This window comes from Malus sylvestris, chromosome 14 (assembly GCF_916048215.2).
Source record: "Malus sylvestris chromosome 14, drMalSylv7.2, whole genome shotgun sequence".
Lineage (NCBI taxonomy): Eukaryota > Viridiplantae > Streptophyta > Magnoliopsida > Rosales > Rosaceae > Malus > Malus sylvestris.
Genome location: NC_062273.1, coordinates 3,637,210 through 3,661,081, shown reverse-complemented (window position 1 = coordinate 3,661,081; position 23,872 = coordinate 3,637,210). Strand labels below are relative to the sequence as shown.

Genomic DNA, 23,872 nt, shown 5'->3' with positions numbered 1-23,872 from the left:
GTCATGTGCAAGTATTTTGGATAGAAAATTTAACGGTGTTGGGATAAGATGACAAATTAATGATTTCATATTGATATGATAAACTGCTTGAAATTTTATGTAGTTCATATTACAAATTAGAAAAGGTGTATAAGTTCATATCACGTTTCAAAATCCTATAATTCATCCAAAATTTGGCGATTCCATTAAAAAAGTTCTTCTAAATGACAAATTTACTTTTCTAGATAATTACATGGCCACAGAGATTTATCGTGTTTTCAACCCCTTAGGTTAATTGTTTTTTCACATAACCCCCTAAAGGTTTTAAACCTTACAACAAGACCCGCTAATATGCTTTCATATAACCTCTAAACATAAAATGAAGCGACATTATTTAACAGTAATTCACGAAGCAAAAACAATATTTCTAGTAAAGAGTATCCCCATATACATACTACAAACGAGGTCCGTTTTCTTACATTTTTGAACTGTCATAATGTTTTCTTCTTTACGAAGGGGTCATGCGAAAATACGAATAGAGCTCAGGCGATGTATTTGAAATTCAGTCTTTGAGGGCAAATTTGTTATTGGAGAAACTTTTTAATGACATCAGTAATTCTTTTAACCGAAAGAGTGTTGTAAAAACAATTTGAAACCCGTATGGAGCTTTGTGAAAACACGCAATTTTTAAAAGTATTAATGTACTTTCCTCATCATTTCAACAAATTAGGATCGCACCATAAATGGTCTATAAAATATCCAACCTCAACCTTTGGAGTAGGTTAAATTTTGATAAGTGGAATGCATAAGACAGTATGTCACCTAAGTTGTCAAAATACAAAGTTACCTCAAGATGATACCTCACTCCTTCCATATGCTGACAAGGCAAACAAGAGGCAATTCCGATTTGTCTTGCCACCTCAGAAAATGAAAAGGCAAACTCAGTTTGCATCTCCACAGGGAATCGAGATTTAAACTGGATCCAATTAGATTTGATATAATTAACAGGATATGAACTGAAAACGCACAATCTGATAATTCAAATAAGATCTAAATTCGATAATCCGAATATCAATGAACATGGGAGAGTAAGATGGGATGTTAATGACGTCTACCAGAGTAATTTTACGCCACCGTAATTTGGTCTACTGACTTTCAAACTCCACTATATTAGAGAAGGTCCTAAGTTCAAATCCGACATACCGCAATTGTTGACCAAAGTAAGTGATTTTACACCTATGAAAGAAATAAGGAAAACTAATGAAAATGGCTTGAAAACTTTGAGTTTTAACGATAAGGACAAAATAAAGGGTAAAGTGAATAGTACTAGGTTTGACTTGTTCGTTAAAACTCCCGAAGAAATATTTGAAGAAATAAATTATGTTGTTTGAACGTAGTACAGTTTCATGGCTTGGCTATATACTGTCAATAATTTTCTACGGATAAATACGAGAGAAGAAAGCAAAACTTGGATCTGGATATCTATGCAAAACTTTGAAGAAATACGGTCAATATTTGAAGAAATAAACTATGCATACATTTACAGCAACAGATCTTTTTCTACCTAAATCATTGCTTGCAGGCTCCTAAAATACCATGAGTTAGTATTATACACAGTTGGACTGGTAATCTACTTACCACCCGTATATTGGATTTTCTACCTGGGGAGGTAAGAGACGAAGGTCTTTACAGTGTTGCTTGTCGTAGTATCGGGTTCCCGGAATTGCTCCAGTGCATAGTCTAAGGAATTCATTACCGGTGAGACAGTAGTGGGCAAATGCCAAACCTCCGTCAACCATACCGGTCAAGCTAGGCATTGATGCTGATTTTGGGATCCTCTTTCGGCTCCCCATGGTTGATTTCGCACCATTGTTGTCTTTGTTCAAGACTTTGTCAAGCTCAGAATACTCCATGAACCTCTGGGTTGCGGCTTCCCATGAAAGATGGTATCGTTGTTCGGGAGTGAGGGGCTGAGGTTCGTTTTCCATTGCTTCCTTCACTTTGGCAACAAATTCCTCGGACGTTTCGTAGGTCAAGCAATTAGGAAATGATCTGAAAAACTCATTTGATGGATGATCCGCACAAATTACAAACTTTCCCATGGCAAGCGCCTCAGCAGTAGCCGTGCACAGCACATCGCTAACGCTGGGATTTATGAAGACTTTGTACCTTCAAGCAAAAGAGAGAATATCATTAACAGGAGAAATGAAGAGGGGCAAGAAAGAAAGAAAATTGTAAGCTTGAACAGTTTAATCATTCATTCATCGAATGCTATTTCTAATTGACGATCTGCACAGAAGCTAATATGCTTTTGCACAGAGAGTTCCTAAAATATCCTTACCCGTGAAGAGAATCATCTGCATGGTCTCTTCCTTTCAGAAAGTTGAGATTTAAATCCAAGCTTTTAGCTGTACTCTGAACTTCATTGGCATCCTCTCCATTTCCATACACGTCCAACTTGAAGCCATCAAGGTCACTCTTGTGCTTTGCCAACAAATCTATGAGCTCACGGTATCCCTTTGCCCAGACCATCTTCCCTAAGAAATATGCTCCTTTTGAGAACGCTTCCTGTCCAAGTTCCCTTTCCGCAGCCACCTTTTCTCCAATTCTCAAGAACTTGGGATTCACACCATGGACGTTGCAAATTACAGACTTCGGTAAATCCTGTGTGGCAGAAGAAAGGCGAAGAACCTGGAGAAAAATCATTAACAATTTAGTTATCAGATCAAGAAAAGCATACCTATGTCTATAATATCTTTCTGAACCCATCAGTCCCTAATAACGTTAGCAGAAACCGTGATACAACACATTCAAAAAATAATTGCGCATGATCATCAGATATCCAATGAATTGACTAATACCTTGTCGCAGTATGCTCTTGTAACCCAATTGTTTATGTGCTTCACAAAGAAGGCTTGGAGAGCGCCATTCTTCTCCCTCTTGATATATTCCAAGTAATTTGTGTGAACAACACCAACAACATGGTTAAATTTATCGGTCCAACGTTTACCATGATGATACCAATTCAAGTGTTCCGGTTCTTCCAGAATAGCAATGTCAGCATCCTTGGACGGAATAAACTGAGAAGTGTCCCCAGCTGGTAAAATGCTTCGCCTTTCTTTTGAAAACTAATATATAGCAAGACCAGATATCAATTAGCAACCATGATATGATATAAATAAAAAGTCATTTGCATAGTCAGGTTCACCAGATAATTACCTTTCCTGGATAAAATGATATCTTAAAGTCAGCTTTAAAGCCAATCCTTTCCTCAAGCCAGTTACGGATATAAATTTCCTGCTCTTCTGGTGAAGTAAATGTGATGTTGCTAGGATATACAAGTTCTTGATCTGATTTACAAAGCCATGGAACTAATAATGTCACATTCTGTTTTGCAGACTCTGCAAGATATGCAGCACGAAACAGTGGATTCACTGCTGTTCCTGTCATCCAAGGAAGACTAGCAGTTGTGACAATAGCAACATGTCTTTTCTCATCTGACGGTTCATGCTTTGCATGATCTGTCCAAAACCCACCATCATAAGAATGCCCTGTGCTTTGGATGACGCTGGCTATCCTTAAATCTAATTCATCATTTATGTTCTCACTGTCTAGAACAGATGACTCTCCAGAAGAATGTGAGTGCAGAACTTGGTTCTTGTGTTTGCTGCACAAGCTTTCCACTATTTTCTCACACACATCTGCAGTCATTTCCAATACCGTACAAGTTCAGCAGTCTTGGAAAATGAAATAAAAAAGATATGTGAAATTATATTCCTTTACGTTTATTTTCCTTTTGTGCGTATTGTTGTTAGAGAGTGATATGATCCTGGGGCTACTCAATAAGTTAAATTACCCAAGTGAATCCATTTTTCAAGATACATGTTCATGATAGGGATGTCGATGCCATGAGTTTGGAACATCGTTTATACCATGATTGACATCATATATTTTACGCTGGGAAATAGTCCAACAAAGTTTGAACTATAAATCCCATAACTTACCCAAAATTTTTAAAATAAAATATATATCAAATTTAATATAAAACATATATACACACACACATGTAAAAAAACATATATTAAAAAAACATGTATATATTAAAAAAAAAAGGGGAAAAACCTTGAAGTCTCACTACTCATCTAATTACTTCACAAAAGCATCAAAGTTTCCCAACCCAAGAATTTATACAGTAACAGCTTGAAACAGAACTTAAAGAATCACTTACTTCTCTTAACGCCAAGTTGATCCAGGAAAGGCTCAGATTGCCTAACCAAACATGCCAAAAGTTCTGTCACATCCAAAGGAGGTACTGCCTATATCATGTATACAAAAGAGAAAATTACAATAGCACATTACCTTATAGTTAAATTTGTTTTATGTTATTTCCATTTAATAATTCAAATATTTTGAAATGAAACAGACACAGCAAAACCAGTTCATAAGGACCATCATCAAAATCCAGGCCCATGGTTTCCGAGAGTCTTAGAATAATTAAGACCCAATCTAAGTCCAGTATTCTCTTGCTATCAAGATTAGAAACCCTTGCCCAATATGTACAGTAAATGGAATACGGACACCACAGTTTGCAAGAACAACAAATCTTAGCTTCTCATCTTTTTTGGTTAAGTTTTGGAAAATAAACCATTCTTTGTTGGAACTGTACTACTACTAACCCATCTTTTTCTCTTATTTGGCTACAGTTAGAACTGTGTTTCAGAAATTAACAAGCTTTGTTGTGAGTTCAATGGAAGAAAAAGGACAGCAGTGAGGACTAGGAGGGCTTGGGCATCAAGGCTATATTATGATTTCTTTTACACATGTACAGAATTTTAAGCATAAACCATGTGTTGAATAAACGAACATACACAAAATTTACAGATATCGCCAAATTTTCTTTTATTTACCCAGCTTATAAATCCACCTTTGAACAATCCAAGAAAGCAAATTTCTCTGGAGGCTTATGACAGTGAAAGAATTAGATAATGTACATAAATATGCTGAAAATGAGTTCTGCACAGTAACACGTTACAGCAAAACATTCCAACAAAAAAGACAATACAAAAATTTCCAATAAAAAACACCGGGAAACAAAAGCCAACTTTGCAGAATGTATACCAACCTTTGACTCCTCAGGCTCCTTGTAAATTGATTTCTGAAAACAGGAGAAAACAAAAATAGTTGTAAGAATATGCATGCACCTCTTTATTACCAGATACCAAGAAATAAACGATGATCATGGATAACAAAGCCTGGAAATTTAAAATGTAAACTGCAGAAAAAACAACTGTGATATGGTGATATCTATGGGTAAATAACTAAATATATAGTGTTTTATTCACCAAAACAAATGCTCCTTTCATTGAACAAACATCATATAATTTGTTTGGCATCACTATGCACCTCATGAAATTGTGTAGAGGAATACATTCTGAATAAAATAATAACCCACTTGTTAGATAGAAGGATTGTCTCACACTAGATGCTCAGACTGAAGCATTTATACCCAATGACATAGTATATAGGCATTGACACATATCAAGTTTTAAGTTTTAACTGATCCAAAAATATTCCAATTGGTGCACAGGTTGTGGTTCGAATGATATTGGGCTCCCAACATTTATGCATAACAAAGAACTACCATAAGCCTACACTGTTTGGCATCGCATAGTTCAAAGTAGTTGATCAAAACCCCCTTTACTGTTGACTGTAAAACTCTCTCCAATGATTTCAGAACCTTAGCTGAAGGATTTTTTTTGTATATCTTCTTATGACCAAACGATGACAACAAATATGAAATATTTCGTATTTTCAACTCTAGACTTGTTTATTCATATTTAGTGCTGAAGACCTTAGTAACTAGCTTCCCATAAGTTCAATCTTATTCCCCAAGGATCCAATCACATTTCAACACAATAGTCTCTCAGTGTCCCCCACCCCGACTTAATGTAGGCAACCCAATAAACTCACAAAGATATCGCTAACAAAAATAAGCACACAGCTATCAAATTTAAAGTTTCATAGTTCGGTTTACTTCTGTTTTGTTTTCACTAACCAAAACACAATAGCCACCTATATGTATCACTAATACCAACTTCCACCTAAACTTTACCATGTCATTTCAATACAAACTACAGTCAAGATTCAATTTTTATTTTTTTATGCATATAGCCAATCAAAATCTAAGAAGAACCCAAAAAAAAACAAAAAAAATCGATTGGAATTAAGATACAAAGTTAACAAATTTAATTGCTTCGGAAACTCGGAACGGAAAGCAACAAAATACGAAATGAAGGTAGAGAGAACATACCAAGCTGGACTTGAATTTCTCCACAAAGTCACTGTTCTTAAATCCACCGAGAAATTCCCGCTTTTCGAACTCTTTCAATCTCGTCTTCAACGCCCGAATTGGCTCCCAGTCCTTGTTAGACTGTCTCTCCTCATCCTCCTCCTTACCCTCCCCCTTCCACTCGCCCCAAAACTCACTGAACTTCAATGGCCTTCCCCTAATACCCCTATTAAATTCCATAACCCCATCCCTGTTCTCCACCTCCGACACCAGCGCATTCTTTATCTCCGACAAATCGATCCGGATCCTCGACCTGGGGCTCCACTTGTCCAGAACCTTCTTGCTGAATCCCGGCGACGAATACACTCTCCGAAACTCAGACAGCTTCGGCTGCAGCTTCTTGACGAAGTCTATCTCCGCCGGCAGAGACGCCGAAGACGACCGAATCCCCGCCGACGACGCGGAGTTGAACTTGAACAGGTTCTCGAGCTCGCGGTCGAACGACGTCGCGAGGTTCTTGAACTCGTTGGCCCGGTGCTTCATCAATTGGAGATCCGCGTCGGCCGAGTCCTTCACTTCCCTCCACCCTTTCGATATGAAGGAGAAGGCGTTGGAGGAGGTCGAAGCTTGGCCTTCGCTTCCCATGGCGGAGGAGCTAGGGTTTCGACTGAGAGCAAACGAATTGAATTTTCTAGAGTTCCGAATCGGAATTCGGGAAGCTTGCAGATATAAGGAAACAAACAGAGATGAGTTGTGGGTGGGCTGAGAATTTAACGGTTGGTACTTTCGGGGCTCTCCGTTTCTGGAACCTTGCTGTTACACGTGTACTTTCCAAGTCGGATATTCGCATGTAACGATGCGGTTTAGGGACGGTGACATGGAAATAGGGCACGCGATGGGATGACGTGGCGAGGTGTAATTGGCTGGGTTCGGTTCGCGATGAGAATATTCTGGAGGGGAGAATATGCTGGAGGCTGGTGATTGACGGCTGAGTTTTGCGTGCACTCTGATTCGTTCATGAATGTTGATAAGTAGGACGTGGCGGGAATTGATTGGGGGAACATTTGCTTCGGTGGCTTAATTTCTAGTCCCGCCGTTTCCGTCCCTGTTCTGAAATGCGAGTAGCGCGGAATGTCGGTTCCTGCGTGGGAAATTTTAAGGCAATGTTTGGACGGTATTCCAACTAGTTAAAAGCACTATTGAAGGACTGTCGAAAAGTGCTTCTTCGTGAATCACTTGTAGTAAATGAGTTCTAGCACTTCTAGTACAAACACTTTAACCGAAGCACTTCTAAGAAATATTGATTTCTGAAGAGACAATGCCAACTCATAGTAAGCACATAGTTGATGGCAATGGCATATAGTTATTTCAGCTCAAAGAAAAAACAATATTTAGTGGGAAGATGATTTTTCTACTCAGATGATTTCTCTACTCATGACGTATAGACATGTCAAATATTGCATAATATTGCAAATGTTATATTTTTATAAAACAGCAAAATCAATCGCACTCTAGCATTATTATCATAGAAAATGACTTATATAAATACAATATGTTAAACAAGACATGAAGCCAAACTCTGGCTGTTACATATTTCATAAAAAACAAGTCAAAATCACTTTTAGTAAAACATATAACAAGAAAGCTGAGAAATTTATAACAAGGAGACATTGTTCTAAACGTTAGGTGGCTAGCTACCGCCCGATTAATCTTTAGGCATTTGAAAATTAAGAAAGGTCGCCTAGACCTTCTTAGACGCCTACCTAGCCCACTTAGACCCGCATATGCACTCACTTAGGTCGCATCTCTCACTTACATTGAAAATAGATAACTTTCATTTGCATTTTTTTTAATAAATTGTAAGAGACTTGTTAAGTACTTAGATGAACACTCATTATATTATAGTTCCATGTGTTTTTCAATATGTTCTAAAACTTTCTAATCCATAAGTTATTCTATTTTTCAATTTAATTATGTATTCCAATACAATTATATATTTTTAAGGTATAAATAGGTACTTATTTGTACAATATATAATAAAGTTACTTAAATCTGCCTAAGCACTAGGCCCCAGTTTCGTCGCCTGACTAGCACATAGTGTCGACCAACAAACAATGGGATGATCAACACCCAACTAGACAAACAATCAGCAACTTGATTACCCTCCCTAAAAATATGAGAAATGTGAACAAGCAAATGCCATTTCAACAAAATATAAATACATTAATATTGCAGCATTACAATATGAAGTCAAACCCTCATTGTTAAAGAATTCATAAAAATCAAAAAAATCAAAATCAAAACCATTTTTAGCAAAACTTACAACAAGAAAGCTGAAAAAAGGTTATTAAGCTTCATATTAATATAATTTCTTCATCGTTGCCTAAAAAAAAAATAAATAAATAAAAAGCGTGTGGCTTTGACGATTTCAAATGGACACGAAATGAAAAGTAAACTTGATCGTTCAATTGAAAGCCACGACACATTTCGTCCTTTTACTGCATGTGGCTTTGACGATTTCAAATGGACTGCATGGCATGCTCAGACAGGATCTCTACGTGAAGACGGTTTGAATTTTTCTCTGGGACTGCAGATAAGATAAGTTGATTGACCAATGAGGAAACATCTTAGTCCATCCTAGTAACCCTTGAAAATCACATTAAAAATTGAGTGGTTTGGTATCAGCCAAGATATGACGTGCGGGTTGGTGTTAATGTGAACCCACCATTATTTGTCCACCGTGTTCTGCACCGTGCATGTCATCGTCTATGAATATGTACTTTTGGTAACATGTTTCCTCACTTGTGGACCTCATCACTTGCTGACCTAAATGCCGACTTCAACTCATAGATATATACTATGAGGTCCAAGTGTATGGTATTATATATTAGTAGGGTTCAATTAATGTATGTTTGATTACGATTTTGTGTTGGACAAAGTGCATGTATTGGTTCATAAGGATCACACTTCTTAGCTTTTAAGGATGGTGGAAGTAACGTTGCTAGGGTTTCAAAGTCTTGGGGATTAGTCTAAGTGGGGTGAGGGAGGGTGGGGTGCAAGGTTATGATTGTGATGTTGGATAAATATCAACAATTAATTATATATTTATATATGCTAATAAATGATAAATGTAAACAACTAAAACTTAATAGAGTATGAACAACGAAATAATATTAAACAGATAAATTGAAGATCGAGGCTTGTGTACCGTAATGTCCTTAAAACAGATATTTCGCCCCTACTCAGTGCTTGTAGTTCAATGGACGTCTGTTTCATCAGGATTCAATGATCAAGTCAGAATTCCAGCACCGGAAAACTTAACTTCTAGCGAATTTCTTTGTGGTTCTCTCAGTAAGCATCCTTTGGATTGTAGAAGAAGAATTATGTTTTTTTGTGTTCTAAATGTCATATAGATGGATCTATATAATAGGATTATGCTTGTTCGCAACAGGTATGAAAAAAGGATGCATCTGTTGGGAGACATCTTCTCATATGGGTGTTTGCTCTCTACGTTCTTTCACCACACTTCAAACTTCATATGAAAAGATGAGTCTATTGGTAAAAATTAATTAATTAATTAAATCCGAAATTAATTAAAATTAATTAATTAAAGAATTTAATTTTAGGAAAACTAATGAAAATGACTTGAAACTTTGAGTTTTAACGATAAGGACAAAATAAAGGGTAAAGTGAATAATACCAGGATTGACTTTTTAGTGTAAAAATGTGATTTTCCGTTAAAGTGAACAGTACTGAGAGCTTTTCGTTAAAGTTCTTTTTAATTATTAGAGCCTAAGCCCAAGAGCCCTGTTGTACCAAAGTCCTTACTAATTTTGTGCATCAACACAAGGAGAAGGAGAACTATCAACTGAAAGCCGAAGTCGAACCTCCGATCCAGGTTGCTTGCTTGTGTTTGTACCATACTTAGAGTCTCCGTATTTAGACCTCGTATAAATACTCGGGGAACTCAAATGTAATTATGTAATAAATGGAGGGGCAAATATGTAATAAGTGAGGAGCCCTTATTCTATAAAAGGGCCTCTTCACCCTCACAAACCTCAAGTTCTCATCCTCACAAACAGAGAGCTCTCTCAAACTCTCTCTTTCTCTTAGGGACTCCCCCTCACCCTTGTAACCCATACATATAGTTAGAGAGAAATACAATCAACCTCAGTGTGGATATAACTCAAACATTAGGGTGAACCACAATACATCTTATGTTCTTTACTTTCTTGCAGATTCACGGTCAGATTTACGTTATTCCAAGACCTTCCGGTTTTGTGCATCAACATTTGGCGTCGTCTGTGAGAATCAACACAAAAAGCTATGTTGGTTCTTTCTCAATTTTCCATCTCACCACCGTGGAACCTTCACAACCTCACCATTATCCACCGTGAATCTGCACAACTCGATATCCTACTAGATCTGCAGCCAGGGATTTCAGAGAGACCAGACGGCTGTAGATGCAAAGGAAACACCACCACCCCACCATCAGTAGTCCAAGTGGAAGCAGCAGGCAGCCATGAGTGCTGCATGTGTGGGGATTTTAGCTTCTCATATGAGCTCTTCCTTTGCAAGGTTTGCCAACTCAAATCTCAGCACAGGTACTACTGCAATCTTTACCCAAATGATGAGTCCTACAGAATTTGCAATTGGTGCCTCACCTAGAATGAGGACACAAATGAGAAGTCCTAGAACTTCTTCCCCCCTCTCCCCCCGATTACCCCAACCACCAAAACTTCCTGCTAAACTTACTTTGCTGTCAACGGAATCGGGCAACTCCGTTTCTCACACCTCATTTTCTTCCATTAGATTCCGGGCACCAAAACCTCCTTAGCAGCTACAATCAGTTTCTTTGCAGATGGAGTCCTCTTCTAACTCGATGAAAATCTCGCTGTTAGATCTGATGATGGCGATTATCAAGGGCAAGATGGACCTCGCCGACTTCTTCGGTGCCCAAGTCACCTCAGTCATTCTCAAGAACCGCGAGTTCGTCATGATCTTGACCACTTCCATTGCTGTCCTCATTGGTTGCGTCGTTGTTTTGGTCTTGCGGCGATCCAGTGCCCAGAAGCACCCCGACGTCATCCAGCCGCCTAGGTTCCTGATCGTGGAGGAGCCGGAGCCGGATGAGGCTGATAGCGACAGCAAGAAAGTCACAATCTTCTTCGGCACTTAGACTGGCACCGCCGAAGGTTTCGCCAAGGTTTTAGCCGAGGAAGCAAAAGCTCGATACGAGAAGGTCACCTTCAAAGTTGTTGATTTGGACGATTACGCTGTCGATGACGAAGCATATGAGGAGAAGTTGAAGAATGAGAACTTGGCATTTTCTTCCTGGCCACATATGGTGATGGTGAGCCAACCGACAATGCTGCGAGTTTTACAAGTGGTTTACAGAGGGTGAAGAAAGAGGGGAGTGGCTTAAGAATCTTAACTAAGGAGTGTTTGGCCTTGGAAACAGGTAGTATGAGCATTTCAATAAGGTTTCTGTGGCTGTGGATGAGACCCTCGCTGCATAGGCTAGCTAGCCTGGAGTAGTAACAGGCCCATCAAAACTGCCGAAGTTAAACTACGACGGCTCAAGCACAGGCCAAACCCATGCCATCCTGTTCGTCCATCAGCTTGTCAAAAGAAATAGAAACAAAAGCAAAATGATGTCTGGAAATGGAGTGGGAAACAAAAGCAGAAAGCAGAAAGCAGAAAGCAGAAAGAAAAACAGAAAACAAAAGCGAAAGCAAAGCAGAAAAAACTGAGTAAAAGTAGAAAGCAAAAAGAAAGCTTTCCTCTGCGAGAGCACATGGGGATACTGCAAAAGCAAGGAATAAACACCCACACTGCAAAAGCAAGGAATAAACACTCCACCAGAATGATGTGATTTACTTTTCTTGTTTTTGAATGATGTGATTTATTTTTCTTATCTTTCGGAGGCATCTGTATAACCTCATCAGACGGTAATAAAAAATAAAAAAAAAGTATGTCCAATACTCCAAAATTATTCGACACCCTACCGCTATTATCACTAACCAAGTGATCAAAAATACATCCAGTACTCCAAAATTATTCGGCAATATGCCGCTATTATCACCAACCAGGTGATCAAAAGTACGTCCAGTACTCCAAAATTATTCGGCACCATGCCGCTATTATCACCAACCAGGTGATCAAAAGTACGTCCAGTACTCCAAATTTATTCGGCACCCTGCGGCTATTATCACTAACCAGGTGATCAAAAGTACGCCCAGTATTCCAAAATTATTCGGCAGCCTGCCACTATTATCACCAACCAGGTGATCAAAAGTATGTCCAGTACTCTAAAATTATTCGGCAGCCTCCCGCTATTATCACTAACCAAGTGATCAAAAGTATATCCAGTACTCCAAAAATATACATGAGCATCACTCATGTCAATCATACATAAACATTCATGAGCATCACTCATGTCAATCATACATAAACATTCATGACCATCATTCATGTCAACATTCATAAGCATCACTCATATCAACATTCATGAGCATCACTCAAGTCAACATCCATGAGCATCATTCATGTCAATTAACACAAACATTCATGAGCATTACTCATGTCAATCAGCTTCGAAAACTTCATTTACAGAGCTCTAGCTTCAAAAGCTTCATTTACAAAAGCTCCAGCTTCAAAGCTTCACTTGCAAAGCTTCACCTACAAAGCTTCAGTGCAGGGTATACAAATATCGCTTCCGAACAACCGCCACTTCGGCCCATACATGGATTCAATTTGAAGTCTCCAGCCAACATACTCTATTAACTGAAGACTTGGGGTACTACACTATGTATCATATATTGGGCTTCCGCAACTGGGCCTCATGAAAAATACTCGAGGGACTTAGCCCATTATTTATGTATTGAGGAGTGAACCCTTATTCTATAAAATGGACTCTCTCACTTACATTAAAGAGCAGTCATTATTTATGTATTAAGGAGCGAGCCTTTATTCTATAAAAGGGACTCCCTCACCATCATTAGAGAGCATCGCCGCCTGCTGAGCAACCACCTCACCGCGAGCATCAACTCTTAGCCCATCACTTATGTATTGAAGAGCGAGCCCTTATTCTATAAAAATGACTCTCTCACCATCATTATAGAGCATCACCGCCTGCTAAGTAACCGCCTCGCCGCGAGCATCAACTCTTAGCCCATCACTTATGTATTGAGGAATGAGCCATTATTCTATAAAAAGGACTCCCTCACCATCATTAGAGAGCATCGCCGCCTGCTGAGCAACCGCCTCGTTGCGAGCATCAACTATAGCCCATCATTTATGTATTGAGGAACGAGCCCTTATTCTATAAAAGGGACTCTCTCACCTTCAACGCCACAAGCCGAGCCAACCAAGGCAAAATAAGCCACAAATATAGCAGTCTCGCAACATGTGCTACTTCTAGTTGAGCGTCATTTCAGATTAGGCACCGCCTCATATCAAGTATCAGTTCTAGACGACATCTAGTTACTTCGGCCCACACATGGACTGAATTTTAAGTCTCCAGCCAAAAGACTTTCTTAACTGAAGACTCGGGGGACTACTGTTTGTACCATACTTAGGGCCTTCATATTTAGACCTCGTAGATATACTCGGGGGACACAAATGTAATTATGTAATAAATTGAAGGGCAAATATGTAATAAGTGATGAGCCCTTATTCTATAAAAGGGCATTCTCACCCTTACAAACCTCAAGCTCTCATCCTCATAAACAGAGAGCTATCTTAAACTCTTTCTTTCTCTGAGAGACTCCCCCTCACCCTTGTAATCCATACATACGGTTAGAGAGAAACACAATCAATCTCAGTGTGGACGTAGCCAAAACATTGGGTTCCACGATACATCTTGTGTTCTTTACTTTCTTGTAGATTCACGGTCGAATTTACGTTGTTCCAAGACCCTCCAGTTTTGTGCATCAACAGCTTGGAAGTCTGATTGCTTACCTTGTCTGTTACCTCTTTCGGCAAATCTCCTAGCTCGGCAACTTGGGGGGACTCCTACTATACGGTTTGTATCACACTTGACCAAGCCCGAAACTACAAGTAAGCTTCAAGTGAAATTGATACATTACCTTGTACATCTTCATCGGTTAAAGATACCACCCATGGATAGAGGAAAAGTACTTCCAGAGAAGATGCCACATCTACATATGAGACAGATAAGGCAAGTGAAAATGATACCACACTTCAGTACTTAGAAGTTTCATGATTACTAAAATGGCTTGGATCTTGCAAGTCCCCAACCGAGAAGCTTCCCTTACTCGGGAACTTAGGTGAGCACTGTTTGTACCATACTTGACCAATCCCGAAACTACTGAGCACCGATCAACGTTATACCGTCAAGGACCCAGAAGAGTTTCCCTCCAACCAGGAGGCCAATCACAGCGTGACACGTGTCGACATCAGAAGTCAATCATAGCGCGACTCGTGTCAACATCAGAAGCCAATCACAACACGACATGTGTCAATGTCAGAATGAAACTAGAAACTCTCTTCTATAAATAGAGATCATTCTCTCACAATATTTCCTAATGTTATTTGTACTAAATCATTCACTAGTACTCACTAAAGGAAAGCTTAAACCTATGTACTTGTGTAAACCCTTCACAATTAATGAGAACTCATATACTCTATGAACGTAACCAATCTGGGTGAACCACGTACATCTTGTGTTTGCTTCCCTGTCTTTATCCATTTACATACTTATCCACACTAGTGACCGGAGCAATCTAGTGAAGGTCACAAACTTAACACTTTCTGTTGTACCAAAGTCCTTACTGATTTTGTGCATCAACATTTGGCAGCGTCTGTGGGAATCGACACAAAAAGCTATGTTGGTTCTCTCTCAATTTTTCACCTCCGCCTTGAATCTGTAAAACCCAAGAAACGACTAACACTCTTATCATCTCTCCGATCATCCTGTTGGACATCGTCTCGTGATGAACCAGTCTGACATGTGATTTCCAAAGGGATTTCACAGTCCCCAACAAAAGTTGTAGATACATCCTCAAATTCAGGCCCACCTTCCTTCAAGCATGTCCTCTCACTCACTCTTCCAAAAAGCTCTCGGTGTGGTTGGTGGAAAAGCCCGAGTGGCACACGCAGCTCTCCCTCGACGTGCAGACCTCAAACTTAACACCATCCCCGTCATCGGAAGATCAAATTTGAGTCCTCACATAATCAAAGTATCTTATTTTTGCTTCTCTGATAAGCGTTTTTTAGCGCAAATGGTCACTAAGAAAGGTTGGTGCTGAATCTGATCTTAAGTTATTACTTAGGTCGTTGAGAATGGCGAGCAAGGTCACAGATTCTACGGTCGAGATCAACCCCAAGTCCACCATCGACGGCGGCGTTGATGATGTCTATGGTGAGGACACTGCCACCGAAGACCAACTTGTCACCCCCTGGACTTACTCCGTCGCTAGTGGATATTCTTTGCTGAAAGATCCTCAATACAATAAAGGGCTTGCATTTACAGAGAAAGAGGGGGACAAACATTACTTGCATGGCCTTCTGCCTCTAGCAAATGTTTCTCAATAACTCCAGGCACCATTTGAAGAAGCCGAAGAGCACTCACAAACGATCTCGACTTCTCGTCTGTGGAAGTTCATGCGGCAGCCACAAGCAGCGCATGTGAGTGCAACAATTGTCCGCGTCATTTCTTACCTCGTCGACACTCTAGAGAACATTTGGGGCTGCCTCGACGAATCCATGTTTCTCGAGTCTGTCGCGCACTATGTCCGCGCCAGTTACGTGCACTCCATTCTCGCCCTCCCTGGTCACATGATGGGCGTACTGCGCCACTCCTGCCACCGTCACCACAACCATCATTATATAAGGCCATCAACTGTCATCACAACCTTCATTTTTCTCATGTTCACCTCAGCCTCAATGGCAGTAACCAGTCAAACCCAAGTCGAAGGGGGTGGGCATCATCATCATCATTATCAAGGTGAAAGCGGGCCAGCATTGGAGCTAGTCGTGACCTACCAAAAGATTCGTTTGGGTTCATCGCCACCAAGTTGCAGATCCAAGTGCATGAGCTGCTCGCCGTGTAAAGCAGAAAAGAAAAAAGAAAATAAGAAACAGAAACAAAAGCAAAAGCAAAGCAGAAAAGAAAAGAGAAAAGAAGAAACAAAAACAAAAGCAAAAGCAAAGCAGAAAGCAAAAGAAGATAAAAAGAAGCAGACATAATTGCGATGGTGATGACATGCAGAAAATGGAATTATGGGCGTGACCCATTGAGCAGAGGGTCGGATTTATTTTTGAATGATGTAATTTATTTTTCTTATCTTTTCGGAGACATCTGTATAACCCCATTAAAGGGTAATTAAAAAAAAAAGGGCAAGCCCAAAATAATAGGCTGGAATGTTATGTGAAGGGCGAAGGCCCATATACCCAAAAGAGCCAAGCCCTCTATTATCACGAACCAGGTGATCAAAAGTACGTCCAGTACTCCAAAATTATTCAGCATCTTGCCGTTATTATCACCAACCAAATGACCAAAAGTACGTCCAGTACTCCAAAAATTATTCGGCAGCCTGCCGCTATTATCACCAACCAGGTGATCAAAAGTACGTCCAGTACTCCAAAATTATTCAGCAACCTGCCGCTATTATCACCAACCAGGTGATCAAAAGTACGTCCAGTACTCCAAAATTATTCGGCAGCCTGCCGCTATTATCATTAACTAGGTGATCAAAAGTACGTCCAGTACTCCAAAATTATACATGAGCATCACTTATGTCAATCATACATAAACATTCATGAGCATCACTCATGTCAACATTCATGAACATCACTCATGTCAACATCCATGAGCATCACTCATGTCAATCAGCTTCGAAAGCTTCATTTACAGAGCTCCAGCTTCAAGAGCTCCAGTTTCGAAAGCTTCATTTACGAAGCTCCGACTTCAAAGCTTCATTTACAAAAGCTCCAGCTTCAAAGCTTCATTTTTAAAACTTCACCTACAAAACTTCAGTGTATGGTATACAAAGACTGCCTCCGAACAACCGCCACTTCGACCCATACATGGATTGAATTTGAAGTTTCCAGCCAACATACCCTATTAACTGAAGACTTGGGAGACTACATTATGTACCATATATTGGGCTTCCGCAACTGGGCCTCATGAAAAATACTTGAGGGACTCTAGCCCATTATTTATGTACTGAGAAGCGAACCCTTATTATATAAAAGAGACTCCCTCACTTTCATTAGAAAGCACTCATTATTTATGTATTGAAGAACAAACCTTTATTCTATAAAAGGGACTCATTCACCATCATTAGAGAGCATCGTCGCCAGTTGAGCAACCGCCTTGCTGTGAGCATCACTCATAACCCATCACTTATGTATTGACGAGCGAGACCTTATTCTATAAAAGGGACTCCCTCACCATCATTAAAGAGCATCACCGCCTGCTGAGCAACCGCTTCGCCGCGAGCATCAACTCTAGCTCATCGTTTACGTATTGAGGAGCGAGCCCTTATTCTATAAAATGGACTCTCTCACCTTCAACGCCACAAGCCGAGCCAACCAAGGCAACATAAAGCCATAAGCCGAACAGCCTCGCAACATGTGCTACTTCTAGTTAAGCATCATTTCACATTGAGCACCACCTCATATCGAGTATTCAGTTCTAGACGACATCTAGTTACTTCGGCCCACACATAGACTGAATTTCAAGTATCCAGCCAAAAGACTTTCTTGACTGAAGACTTAGGGGACTACTATTTGTACCATACTTAGGGCCTCTGTATTTAGATCTCGTTTAAATACTAGGGGATCTCAAATGTAATTATGTAATAAATGAAGGGGCAAATATGTAATAAGTGATGAGCCCTTATTCTATAAAAGGACTCATCACTATCTTCATTGGGAGAGGCCAAGATTGAGGGCAAGGCTTAGGCCACAGAAAATGGGCTAGAGAGAAAATAGGCTAGAGAGCACACTGCCTCTAGCCTTCTTGTATATTCACCATTCAGAGTAAGCTAATATCAACATCAGTGTGGACGTAGCCCAAACATTGGGGTGAACCACGATACATCTTGTGTTATTTACTTTCTTACAAATTCACAGTCGAATTTACGTTGTTCCAATACCCCTCCGGTTTTGTGCATCAATAAGCCCCAAGACCCAAAGCCCATCTTTTGATAATTAATTATCAATTAATTAGTATACCCCAAAGCCTAAACCCAAAGTTAAGCTCAATTTTATTCTCCATGGTTTATCACTCCAATCACTTTCTATAAAGGACAAAGCCTTATAAAGTGAGGGAACCTTTTGGTAGTGATCAATGTGGGACAATGAAATTCTACTCAAAATTTCCAACAATACCCCACATTTAAGTTGAAATTTCATTAAAACACCACCAATTTACTTATAACACCCCACATTTGAATGCAAATGTATGACTAGGCTACCTAAAACTGAGAGAGAATAGACATGATATGCATCGGGTGAAGTGTCTTTTGGACTTGAACTTACCCTAGTGAAAACATATCAGGTTTAATTGGTGACACAGTGGATGTGGAAGATCTTGAATTGTTCCTCGCAGTAGTAAACCGAGACAATATGCTCCACATATATCATGTTTGCCACATGTCAATTCATACGATTGTGTTCATTTTGCCCCTGTATATCCCAGATTTCATAAGAGCTTTAAAGAATTTAGTCATTTCAATTCTCATGAATGCGGCCCCATTTACTCCTATATAGGTGACATTAATTAAGAATAGTCTGATATATTCCTCTTGATAACAAGATATTAATGTCATTAAATGTATAAAACATAACCCCTCGAACTTCAACAGACAACACACATTTTATCATAAGAATGGGTAAGTTATGTGTTCAACTTTTGAATCAAACTCAATCAGTTTGCCTATTAAACCTAGACCATATGATCTCCAATCAGCTAGGTTAGGTTTCTGCCCAGTTCGATTCATTGGGTTGGCTTGAGACCTATTCCCCTCGATGTAAATAATATTTGCTCTCTTGGTAGGCATTTTGTCAAAAGATCAGCTATATTTTCCTTTGACTTTACATAATCAATGGATATTATTCTATTAGAGAGCAACTTCTTAAAAGTATTATGCCGATGCCTGATGTGTCCCAACTTTCCATTGTATACATGACTTTTGGTCCTTGATTATGCGACCATACTGTCACAATGTATACATATAGCAGTTATAGGCTTTTAGCCACACTGGATTATCCTCTAGAAAATGTTTGAGCCACTCAACTTCTTCTTCAGCCAAGTCTAAAGCTATAAATTCTGACTCTATATATTTCTGTTTAGAGGATTTCCAAGATATTGTTGCACCTCCCAAGGTAAAAACATATTCACTTGTCGACTTGGATTCTGTAGTGTCAGAAATCCAATAAGCATCAATGAAGCCTTCTACAATAGGTGGATACTTTGTGTAGTGTAATCTGTAGTCAAGTGTATTTTTCAAATACCTTAACATTCTTAATAAAGCATCCCAATGCTCTTGTGCCAGTTTACTTGTATATCTACTAAGCATACTTGCTGCTTAAGCTAAGCCAGGCCTAGTCAAATTCATCAAGTACATTAGACTTCCAATTACTTGAGAATATTCAAGTTGAGATATAGCATTGCCTTTATTTTTCTCCAACTTGCATCCAGCATCAAAAGGAGTAGCAACAAGTTTGCAGTCAAATTGACCAAACCTTCGTAATATTTTTTCCGCATAATGGGACTGTATAAAGACATACCCTTCACTATTTCTCTTAATTTGAATTCCTAATATGACATCAGCTTGATCTAAGTCTTTCATGTCGAAACTTGAATTCAACATTTTATTTGTTTTGTTTATTATATCTTTATCAGTTCCCATTATAAGCATATCATCCACATACAAGCTGACAATAATGCAAGTTTTATCATTACTCTTAATGTAGACACATTTATCATATTCATTTATTTTGAACCCATGTGTCAACAAAGTATGATCAAATTTCTCGTGCCATTGTTTTGGTGCTTGTTTAAGTCCATATAATGACTTAACTAATTTGCACACTTTACTTTCTTGTCCTTCAAGCACAAACCCTTCAGGTTGTTCCATGTATATGTCTTCATCAAGTTCTCCATTTAAAAAATGTTGTTTTTACATCCATTTGATGTATATCAAAGTTGTACACAGCCCCAATCACTATTAACGTCCTAATTGACGTTATGCGAGAAACTGGAGAATAAGTGTCGAAATAATCAAACCCTTCCTTTTGGTGATAACCTTTGGTGACTAAGCGTGCCTTGAACCTGTCAATGGTTCCATCCGCCTTAAGTTTCTTCTTGAAAATCTATTTATGACCAATTAGTTTACTACCGGGAGCTAAATCAACCAATTCCCATTTGTTATTTTCCATAATGGATTTCATTTTACTTTTAATTGCTCCCTTCCATAAAGGAGCCTCGGAAGAAGACATTGCTTCTTTAAAAGTTCTAGGTTCATTCTCGGACAAGTAAGCAATGAAACCTGGTCCAAAGTTTTTAGAAACTTTGTTTTTTTTTCCTCTTCTTGGTTCAACATCATTGTCTTGGATACTCAAAGAAAGGGCCTCATCATGACTTAGAACATGAATACTCCTTTTATTATGACCATATTCCTTTTCTTTGTAAGGAAATATATCCTCAAAGAATTCTTCATTTGCCGATTCTAATATAGTGTTAACATATATGTCTGAAATCAAAGATTTTACTACAAGGAACCTATAAGCAGCACTATTGTTTGCATATCCAATTAATGCACAATCAATAGTTTTAGATCCTAGTTTCGTTCTTTTTGGTAACGGAACTTGCACTTTTGCTAAGCAACCCCACACTTTAAGAGTTTTATATGTGGGTTTATGTCATTTCCATAGTTCATAAGGTGACTCTTCAATCTTCTTTTGAGGAACCTCATTTAATATGGTATTTGCAGTAGGTAAAGCTTCACCCTACAAACTGTGTGGAAGTTCCAAACTATTTAACATGGAATTAATCATATCCTTGAATGTTCTATTTTTCATTTCGGCAACACCATTTTGTTGTGGTGTATATGGAGCTGTTGTTTAATGTATAATTCCATGTTGTGCACAAAAAGATGAGAAGGTAGTAGACTTATACTCTCCTCCTCTATCGGATCTAAGTGCTTTGATTTTTCTCTCAAGTTGATTTTCAACTTCAGCTTTATATGTCTTAAACATATTCAAAGCTTCGTCCTTATTATGAATCAAATAAACATAGCAATACTTATTGCAATCATCAATAAAAGTAACATAATATTCTTTCCTCCACGAGTTGGTGTGGATTTAAAGTCATAAAAATCACCATGAATTAAACCAAGTAATTCATTTGATCTTTCCAAAATTGACTTTCTAGTTTGCCTAGCAAATTTCGATTTAGTACATGTTTCACACTTATGATTAAAATTAATTTCGAATTTAGGTAATAATTCTAATTTAACCATTCTTTGCATGGAACGAAAATTAACACATCCTAATTTAGCATGCCAAATATTAGAAGACTCAACAATATAAGTAGAAGCATTTATTTTGTTAGCATCATCAATGACAATTACATGGAGTTTGACGAGGCCATTAGCCACATATCCATTTCCAACAAACATCTCACCCTTGGTAAGTACAAATTTGTTGGATTCAAATACAAGTTTAAAGCCCTATAATCATAATAGGTCCAGAAACCAAGTTCCTCCTTATTTTAGGAACATGCATTACATTCAGCAAGGTGGGACTCTTTCCAGATGTGAATTTGAATACCACTTTGCCTTTCCCCTCCACCCTAGATGAAGTAAAATTGCCCATATACAGCTTTTCTCCAAGGGCAACATGATAGTATTTAGTGAACAGATTTCTGTCAGCACAGATGTGCTTGGTAACACCAGTATCCATCAGTCATTCACTCACATTCAAGACCATGTTGACCTCGGACACAATAGTAGCCAACTCTTCATCAGTGATTATCATATTAGCATGGTTGTTGTTGTTTCCGTTAGCATGATTTACATCTTTGTGATGATAACAATCTTGTGCCTTGTGACCAAATTTGCCACACACATAACCGGAGCCCTTAATCTTCTTCAGATTATTGCCTTTAGGAGCAAGGGCAAATTTGTACAAACTACTTAGTTTTCGGAGCCTTATTCTTCTTTGGCTTGGCCTTGGAGTTTCCTTCCTCAACATAATTCACATTGGCTTCAATGACAACCCACCAGAACGGTCTGCATTTTTGTGGTCTTCTTCCACTCGTAGCCACATAATCAAATCCTCCATATTCATCTCACAACGCTTGTGCTTGAGATAAATTTTGAAGTCATTCCAGGAAGTTGGCAATTTCTCAATTATTTCCCCAACTTGGAAATGCTCATTGATCTCGTATCCCTTGAAGTGCAGTTCATAGATCAATTTTTGGATTTCTTCGACTTGAGAGACAACATATTCGAATCCGAAAATAGTCATTTCCCCATCAAGAAAAATTAGATATTTGATATGTATGCCAAAATGTGTTAACAATTCTAAATTAAAAGAACTTGGTTTTATAATCTAAATGAACTAGAAAAAGGGACCCATTTCATGTAAACCAATTAGAAAGTGATTTTGGGCCATGTGAATAACTTATATAAATACATGACATTGGTCCTAAGATAAAAGGGTTAAACGGCCCAAAACAAGAGAGAGTAAATATCTAACCTTTTTGGGAATCAACTTGGAGGAGCCCTCTTAGATGCTTCATACTCAATGTAAGAGAGAGTGTCAGTGTATCAAGTTGTGTTTCTAGCACATTAAAAAGTTTTTCCTATTATGTCGATGTAGGTCAAACCAACTTGTTTTAAGATTTTCAGAAACCTTACCCTTGGAACTATACAAGTAACCCATGAGTATGATCTGCAACCTGCTAACCCGTTTCAGCTATTGCCATCAGTTTCATTTAGAATGAAACTGTAGGAGAATATAGTCTTTATATTTATAAGGACTTATATAAAATGGATTTAGCATAACCCTGCATCTCATTCTAGTAAAATAATGTCTATGACATCGTATAATTTGATCAGGAACAATGTAAATGTAAAAAAACTGATGTCTAGAGAACAAAAAAAGATTGATGTTTAATCAATTTTAGTACTGGTTTGGTACTGAGGTGCTTTTATAAAAAGTGGGTATAAAAAAAAAAAAGCTAAGTTCAAAAAGATGTTTGGTAAACACTTAAAAATAACTTATTTTCACAATTTTGGATGAAAAAAAAACTGAAAACGTGAAGCAACAAAAATAAGTTTATTCTCACAGCACAGCAGAATCAATTTTTTTTCAAAGCATAACAATACCAATCCAGTCCTTAAGCTGTTGATAAGACAACGAGCTTTGCTCTCCTAAGCATCAAACGACAATATATTAACCGAATAAGATTTTGGGCCGTTGATAAAAAGACAACATTTTGGGCCGAACAATGAACTTCGCCCATCGCCACTGGCTAGGCACTAGCGAGGGCAAATGTCCGGGCCTCAGTCGGCATTGTACACGATGACTGTGCGGAGGCTGTCCCGTCGGACGCGTGGAAATCCT

At 38.6% G+C, this 23,872-nt stretch overlaps 1 protein-coding gene across 1 annotated transcript; it reads right to left on the bottom strand.

Moving 5' to 3' along the window:
* Positions 1 to 1,472: 1,472 nt before the first annotated feature.
* LOC126599391 (digalactosyldiacylglycerol synthase 1, chloroplastic-like) lies at positions 1,473 to 7,077 on the bottom strand. Its single transcript, XM_050265765.1, has 7 exons — positions 6,290 to 7,077; positions 5,102 to 5,134; positions 4,208 to 4,295; positions 3,199 to 3,680; positions 2,841 to 3,107; positions 2,321 to 2,670; positions 1,473 to 2,148 (listed from the first exon to the last, which is right to left on the bottom strand). Exons 1-7 carry the CDS (start codon positions 6,911 to 6,913, stop codon positions 1,614 to 1,616), a joined length of 2,379 nt encoding a protein of 792 aa, XP_050121722.1. The 5' UTR covers positions 6,914 to 7,077; the 3' UTR covers positions 1,473 to 1,613.
* Between the last annotated feature and the right edge of the window lie 16,795 nt (positions 7,078 to 23,872).